Source organism: Pseudopipra pipra, chromosome 1 (genome assembly GCF_036250125.1).
Source record: "Pseudopipra pipra isolate bDixPip1 chromosome 1, bDixPip1.hap1, whole genome shotgun sequence".
NCBI classification, from domain to species: Eukaryota; Metazoa; Chordata; class Aves; order Passeriformes; family Pipridae; genus Pseudopipra; species Pseudopipra pipra.
In genome coordinates, this window is record NC_087549.1 from 47803794 (window position 1) to 47812089 (window position 8296).

At 50.7% G+C, this 8296-nt stretch overlaps 1 protein-coding gene across 3 annotated transcripts in view; it reads right to left on the reverse strand.

Moving 5' to 3' along the window:
• Positions 1-6385, reverse strand: part of CABLES1 (Cdk5 and Abl enzyme substrate 1) — a 73721-nt gene extending 67336 nt beyond the window's left edge. The window contains exon 1 of one of the 3 annotated variants that reach the window (XM_064655219.1): positions 5751-6385. In XM_064655219.1, the coding sequence (XP_064511289.1) occupies positions 5751-6268 (518 nt within the window). In that variant the 5' untranslated portion in view covers positions 6269-6385. The remainder of the gene's footprint in view (positions 1-5750) is intronic. The other 2 variants (XM_064655210.1, XM_064655229.1) reach the window with 2 other exon arrangements.
• Between the last annotated feature and the right edge of the window lie 1911 nt (positions 6386-8296).

The following is an 8296-nucleotide window of genomic DNA, read 5'->3' on the forward strand; positions in this document are numbered from 1 at the left end:
ATATTAGTGTTTTAGGTGTTTTGAACTGTTCCAAACCAAGCTCTATCCTCTGCCAGAAGAGTTCTTGAAGTCATAATAGCTACAGATTAAAGCATACTTCCTATCCAAAAGCTGTCATCAAACTATGATCTGTCATTATCCTATCTATCTACCATCAAACTACGTTTTCATGATGGTCTGTAGGGCTGGTGACTCACATGGTTGCTACCGATCTTCAGCATTTCAAGCTGAAGTATTATATATTGCAACAGTATTATCATGAAGAGGAAAGCTGTGTAGCAGACCCCTAAGGAAAAGGGCCAGTGTGGCTGCCTGCACAGCTTTGCTGGTAAAGAAAAGAGCAAAGAGAAAGATCAAGTAAGATGCACCAACCACATAAGCAAACCTGCTAAAGTGTCTCGCTCCTTCCGCTCTCCCGACAACTAATGAGGGGTCACAGCACACCAGCTAAGCACCAGCATGGTATAACCACAGGACTTCCACAGCAGAGTTGGACCTAGCAAGGTTTGAATTGGTGGCCAGCAAATGCAGCCAACACAAACAGGACTTTTCACGTGTTACCAGCTCAGGTTTTCTCATGGGGGTTAATGTGCACTCCCCCAGGCAGACTCCTCTCACCCATCCAGCTCCAATGTTGTCTCACTCTGAAACCTGCAGAGTCCTGAGGCTTTGGCAGACACAGCTCCCTTGTAGGATCTGTCCCTCTGTGAAGGTGTCTAACTAATTCCCTAGTACTCATGAACACCATGTTCTGTCCCACTGTTCTACTCTTCAGAATTGACAGCAAGGGGTTTTTTTCCTTGTTTGATGAATATTACCTTTTTATCTGACAGAGATGCTTGCTAAATAATACAATAAGAGCCTAAAATATGCCAGAGCAAATTTCTGTGGGATCTGTTTTTAAAAACTCTGGGTAGTAAGGGAACAAGGCCGATGCATCTATGCTGTTCGTCATACACTGGTGACTCTTGAACCACCGGTCAACATCAACTAATATTTAGAAGATGACCCCATTTCCACAAGTTTCAAAGGAAGCAACAGAGGGAGGCACAAGCCTGTGCCCTGAACAAGCAAAAAGGCTGGCGGAGACCAATGGTGGTGGATGCCAGTCCATGCAATGTGGGGCTGGCCATGCTCAGCATGCACACAGCTCAGAAAACCCACCAGTAGTCAGAGACTGCTCCTGCACAGCTCTAAGTGACCATGAAGATCCAGCCTCTCAGTGTGCTCATGCTAAAGGATGGGGGTGTACTCAGTGTCCCTTACAGGGCTCATGGAAGACCTTGTACACTGTGTGCTACTACTGAAACAGCCCTTATTACCTGAGTCTTAACCCTGTTGTTGAACATTCCCCCTTCAGGCTGGCACAGGATGGTCATTTAGCTTCCTGAACCGACAGCCGAAGTAAATAAGCATCTCCTGCTTTAGAGGCAGCAGCTATCAGTGGTACACAGGGTCACACACCTATGAAAAGACTTAGTTCAGCATGTGCACTTCCCATTCACTTCTCGGACCATTAAATCGCTGTTTTCATGCTATGCTTGTATACATCATTCTGAAATTCAGGCTGCCTGAAGGGCTTTACGTTCAGTGAATGGAGAGTGTCCATCACACACAAAAGATCCGGTGCTTCCAGCAGCTCACAAGCCAACTCCTGATGCTGGGATGACCCCATGGTGTGGAGGGTGCCCCCAGCTCTTTGTTCTGCTCCCCTTTCAGGACTCTGCCTGTAAGACACTTGTTTCTGAGAGACTTTTCTTTTGTCGCTGGTGTGTTCATTTTGGAGGCATCTTCTGTGGTGGGCTGGGACTGCACTGCTTGCCTGCCCAAGGCCATGGAGAACAGAGTTTTGACCTCTCAGCCCTACACCACAAACCCTAAATGGTAGGATTCAACTCCTGAAGGTTTCCTCCAGCACTAACAACTCATGGAACTTTGCAAGCTCTACAAAAACCAGGCAAGTGAACTATTCCAGCATCCCCCTTCACTACATAATTCCAGAACATAAATACTGAGGCCATATGCAGCTCTGTCTTTTCCAATAGGTAGAAATAAATTGAATCTTCACAAGCTTTACTAATCATAAAACTATTTTAGAATTACTCAGAAAATGAGATTTATTGTAGGTCAATAAATTCTGAAGAAAAATCTACTTGACCCTGATAACTTCAGTGTCCTTTTGAGCAGACCTCTCCCCAGCAATTACTCAGCAGATATTCTCTCCTTTCCTCCCAGCAACTGCTGCTCCCAGAAGGAATTCTCCTGCCCATTTGCATTCAAACCTAACACAGTGACACAGACAATGCAACTGTAAGCAATGTTTAGACTCCAAATCCAATCACCAATTTGCTTCCTTAGCAAAACAGGAAAAAAAAAAACCAAAAACCAAAATGACAAAACCAAAACAAACAACTCAAAAAAAGCATGTGCTTGTTTCTAACCACCTGGCCTGCTGGAAAAGGAAACTCCACATACACAAACAGCAGTACTTTCCCCAAAGAAAACTATGGCAACCAAAATTCTAGGCATACACAGAAACAAGTACCTGGGACCATCACATCAGAGAACGTGAAATGATTTTAAACCAGTGTTGCTGAAACCTTGCTTCACAGAGTCCCTTGTTAATTTAAGACGAAGCTATGAAGAATGATAATTTGACATGAAAGAAACCCTGGCAGAACCTGGCCCTAGTTTCTAGTAACCTCATGTCCTCATCCACCCATTCACCACAAACTGAAACAAACTCCTTCTGCACGAGACAGGAGCCTTTGGCACCAACAAGCTGACTTCTGAACAAACCTTTTTTTTGCCATTTACATATAATTACACTCTAGCCTCTGAGCAGCTAGAAGCTCCATGTTCTTTTTTTGTATGGTTTGTTTCTTATGAATACACATAGAGCACAAACCCAAACCACATTAATTATAACCTTGTTAAATATAAACTAGTATGCAATTATACAAACTGCTAACACAAACAAAAAAGCCAGGAAACTCTGATTATATGTTCACAATAGTTTCTGAAAACTAAATGAAAATAACAACATAAGACAGCCTGTCTTGCCTGATACTGTAACAGAAAAAGGTTTCACATTGTAACCTATCTGCCTCAACAGAGAGGACTAGTCTGTCAAACCACATATTCAATTTCAAGCTCACTGCAAGGAGAGCAGAAGGGTATGAGGAAAGGCAGCAGGTGCACAAACAAACTACCAAAAAAAAAAACTTCTGATTTTTCTCTCCACATCATCCTTCAGGTGAGCTGATACCTGTCTGGACAGTTGCTATGACTTCCACCTTGTTACCCTGAGAGGGCTGGCAGTGTGCTGGGGATTTGGCTCCTTCCTCTCCATTAAGAGAGCAGCAGAAGGTCTGCTCGAACCCTCTGTTCTTGGGCTTGCACCAGCCCGGTGCATGCCTGTGATTTATCTTCTGTGCAGCCAAGAGTGAACCGAGCAACTGGAGCCTCTACCACATCTTCTCATTAAGATGATGAGGAGCTAACACTCCGTACAACCTCCATGGTCTGCAGCTGTCCATCCTGATGTTTAAAAATATATACCTTTTCCAGAACAGAAAGAAATCTATTGAAGGCAGGCAAAAGTCTGCCCTGGGCTGCATATGTGCAGGGCCACAACAGCCAGTAAAGGTAGGGACATTAGCCAGAGCTCTCCTACACCAGTGTTAGCTGTAAGCAAGTGCTACAATAGAGAGCTTCACACCTGTCAGTGGAGTAATGCAAGGTCTCTGCCACAACTGAATCTAGCTCTCAAGAAAACAAAAGAGCATGAGAAAACAAGCACTTTCCTTATATCCTACATCACAATAAAATATACAGCACAAACAACGGCCGCTATAGGACTGGAGGAGCATCCTGACAAGGTTTCCTTAGGTGATTTCCCTTGCCATGGACTTGGGCTATCCATTCAGTCTGTTTGCATGTTAGCAGTATAGCTGAACTTGTAAGATGTTGGACTTCTAGGCTGTAAACATGAACAGTAATTACCTTTCCCTCTTAAACTCCAACTTGTTCTCATGTAACAGAAAAAAAAAAAAAAGTATCACTTGTGGAAGAAAACATTCAGAGAGGCAAACGGGGTAAGGGAAAATAATGACCTGAAGAGGAAGGGCTAAGATCTGAGCATCGCTCCTAGAGCTGAGCACAGGATCAAAGCTTGCAAGCACGAAAAACCAAAGAGGATCCTTGGGAATCTAGAAAGGTAACCTGCATGAATCCGGCATCAATAATAAACTCACTAACTAGAAAGCCAAGCAGAATACAGCCTCCTGAACACTAAGAGGGTACTGCCATGTGCAGTTTCACCAAGAAGTAAAAAGTTCAAGAGTAGAAAATCAATCCCCAAATCATGGTCTGTGGGTCACTTTTCACTCACAAGGCTGAGGGCAGAGATTAAAATGCACGAGCTTGTGTGTGTCACATCGCTGTGCTGTTGATCCACAGCACAACTAGAGGGTTGTCACTGCAGAAAATGTTTTGAGAGACACGTGACTAGAAGAAGGGTGGTAGCCCACCAGCAGTCATTTTACTTGGGAATGTGGGACTCCCTAGCACAGCACCTGAATAGCCACCAATAAAATCCAAATCGGAGGGGCAAAACCCAACCAACAGTGGGGTATGCAGCTAAGACAACTTTCTCCTGGAATACGTCCAATTTCTCCAAGCTGGTTAGTTTTGAAAGGGACTTTTCTACAGTGATCTATGCTCAATTACCCTTATAAACCCTTGCAATAACATGTGACTCAAAGTTTACCTATTTGTCCAAGGGAGGAACAAGAAGGGAGTGTGGCAAATGGGGAATGTGGGAGTGGCAGCCGATGTGGGCTTAGGGAGCACAGTCATTTCCTCCAGCTTCTTCTCTGCTTCTCCCCCCCTTCCCCTGTCTTTGATATCTGAGTATGCTGTTGAGGAAGTGAAGGAAGGTGATTTTGTAGTCGTGGAGCAATTAATCCACATGCATTTGCACATTTTTACATGATTGCACCTTCTTAGCCAAAAACCTCAGCTTTTCAAGCAGGTGAGGTTATTCCTTTGGGAATTAAAAGGCAAAAGAGTACCCAGCGGCAATAAACAACCCAGAGAAACATAAAGTGCTTGTAGATAAAGAGCTTATTTGGGGTGGTAGCGAGACGCTGCTTAAACCATGCGCTCGCACCGTAATCCCTGGATGTCGACGCAAAGATTTCCTTTCCCCGCGTGGGCTACAGACCTGACTGCAGTGCACTTGGCTCAGGGCTGGTTCCCTGCCTGCTGCCTATAAGACAGGTAGCACGGCGGGCTGAATCCGCCACCAGCCATGAGAACACGGTGACAACCGCTCCGCAGCTGGGCTGGGCTGCAGCGGGGCACGGTGACTGTGCAGCCTCACGCCCGCACTGCTGAGCAAGAGAGAAACTTTCAGCCACTTGCGCCCAGGCGGGAACGACTGACTGACCGGCTGGTGCGACCCGGGAGGCTCAGGCACCTCCGCCGACCCTCCCCTGCACCCTCGCAGATCACCGCCGCTGCCGCTGCTCCGCCGGCTCCGCGGAGCGAGGCTCCCGCTCGGCGGCTATCCGGCCTCCCTCCCCAAGGCTTCCCCCGGCGGCCGTGCCCGTCCTTCCTGAGCGGCGAGCCCATCGCCATCCCGCGCATCCCTTATCCCTGCATCCCGCGCATCCCTTATCCCCGCATCCCGCGCATCCCTCGTCCTTCGCAACCCGCGCATCCCTCATCCCCGCGGCGCGGCTTACCGGGATCGCTGCAGCTCGAAGGCGGCGGCGGGGCCGGGCTGCCCTAGCTCTCCGCTGCCGCCGGCGATGCCCTGGGGGCTGGTGCGGCCGAAGGGTGCCGGCAGCACCCCCGCCGTGAAGGAGTTGAGGCGGCCGCGGCTGCCCGCCGCCGCGGCTCCCAGGAAGGCGGCGGGCGGCACCTGCACGGCGGCGAAGGCGTCCTCCTCCTCCTCCTCGTCTTCCTCCTCCTCCGGGGGCTCTGCGGGCGCCGCCGGGGGGCTGCCCAGCCGCGGCGGCGGCGGCAGCAGCGGCGCCTGGCGGGGTCGGGCGGCGGGGCCGTCGTTGCCCGGCGGCGGGGGCCGCCCGTCGAGGGAGATGCTGGTGAGGAAGGAGAGCGCGGCCTGCCTGCGCCGGGGGTCGCTGCGCGCCGGCGGCGGCGGCTGCGGCGGCTGCGGCGCTTTCCTGGGGCAGGGCTCCGCCGGCGGCAGGGGCCCGGCGGCGGGACTGCCGGGGCTGGCGGCGGTGGCGGCCGCCGCCATTGTCGGCCGGCTCCCCCTCCCCTCGGCGCTGGCCGGGCGCTGCCTCTCGCTGCCGGCCCGTCAGGCGGGCGGGCGGCGGGGCAGGGGCGCCGCGGTGCCGGCGGGGTGCATGGGGGTGGCGGGGGGTGCGCTCCGCCCGGCCGCGCCGCGCTGCCCCGGGCCCCCGCCGCCCGCCCGCTCCGTATTTATAGGTGCAGCAGCCGCACCGCCGAGCGCCCTGTGCAATAACACGGCAATCACGTGTGGGAAACGGGGCGCTGGAGGAAAACAAAAGCCCGGCCAGCAGCCCGGAGGAGGAGGAGGAGGAGGAGGAGGGAGAAGGGTGGGTCTCGGCGAGCTCCCTCCTTTCAACCTCTCTCTCTCTTTTTTTTTTTTTTTTTTTTTTTTTTTTAAATTCCCTTTCACCCCCTTCCCTCCTCCTCCTCCTCCTCCTCCTCCTCCCCCTCTTTTTCCCTTCCTGGATGCGTGGGGGCGGGCGGGAGCCGAGGAAGGTGGAGTCTGTGCCCGTAGTACCCTGCACATGGCTCTCGGAGCCCCGCACCGGCCGCACCGGACCCAGGGCTGCGGCTCGGCCCGGCCCACCCGCGGCACCGGGAGCGGCACCGGGATGCAGCCGCGCCGTGACAAGCGGCCCGGGCGCTGCCTGCTGGTTTTCCCGGGTAGGGGCTGGTGCCCGGGGCAGGCGCTGGCGGTAGGCGCCCGGGCGGCACGGAGGAGAGGTGGGGATGGGGGATGCTCTTGGTGCAGCAAGCCTGAGCTGCCCCTGCTGCAGTCTGAGGCGTGCGAGTGCCTCTGCATGTGCAAGTAACATCTCACGGGTTCCCTAAGCTAATATAGCACCCCCTTTCCCACCTTTCCCTCAGCCCCTTCCCCAAGCCTTCCCTCTCCCCTACACCAGAGAAAGCGCAGGTATTTATTTTACCTTCTCCTATATAGCCCAAGCCCCAAATCTTTGTCTTCCCTGACATCCCCAAAGTGATGGCTGATGTGCAGCTGTCTCCTGCAGCTGCGGCTTTGGGAAGGTGAGTGGCCAGTCTCACCTCAGCAAAACGCTTCATTTCTTCATTACTTTATTTTGATCAACTCAACCGTGCTAGGAGTGTGTTTGTCCTGTGATGATAATTTCATCAACGGCTTATGTAAGGGTTGGATAACAGATACATACAAACAGCAGAACATATGGTTGTTGCAAGATAACAGCACGCGCTTTCTTCATAAAGCATTACAGTGACTTTTATTACATTCCATTTACAGTTGGTAGATGATTTAAAAGCCATCCCAGACTGTCACAAAATATGGCAATATCCCCTACAATTTTATCAAAACCTTGCTAGTTTGATGTTAAAAAAAAAAAAAAGATTGATCAGAAAGGAGAACCTAATCCTATTGTTGGAGGAAGCTATGGACCCAGATTTGTGTTCTTCTCAAAACTGACCTTTTGAGCATTCAAAGACTTTAGAACTGAGCTCTGTGACTTGGACTGATCTCTAAACCTTCGGTCTCTACTGACACTAAGTGCAACAACCCCCAAATTTAGAGGCCCAGTCCCTGAGATGTGCTGCTCGTGTGGTAAGGATACTGGATGGGCAGCATCCTGAGCAGGAAGCAGTAAGGAAGGGAAGGGGAAATGATGGAAGAAAGAAATGTTTTCCAGATCACACCTTCTTAGAGAGGTAATTGCTATTTTGAGATGAACATTCTCATCAATCAGATCTCTTGAGGTTTACACTGGTGCTGTCTTTCTTAACAGAAAGCACTGGTGTACCTGTCCCTGTGGCATTTCAAGGATGAATCATTTGGATGGGAAGTGGGAAGGTCAGAGTACTAAACTCTCCTTTCCAGAGAAAAGCCCAACTGACATTTCCCATCTGCTGGAAGGATGCTTTGTACTCCTGTGGTTGCAAAGTGGTTCCTTCAAACTTCTGTTTTGGAGAGGAAGGCTGAGGAATTTCAGGCCTGCCACCATCCTTTGATGGGGCAGGCAATGCCTGTTTCTGACCAGAGGCCTTCACCCTGCAGGGGCAACCT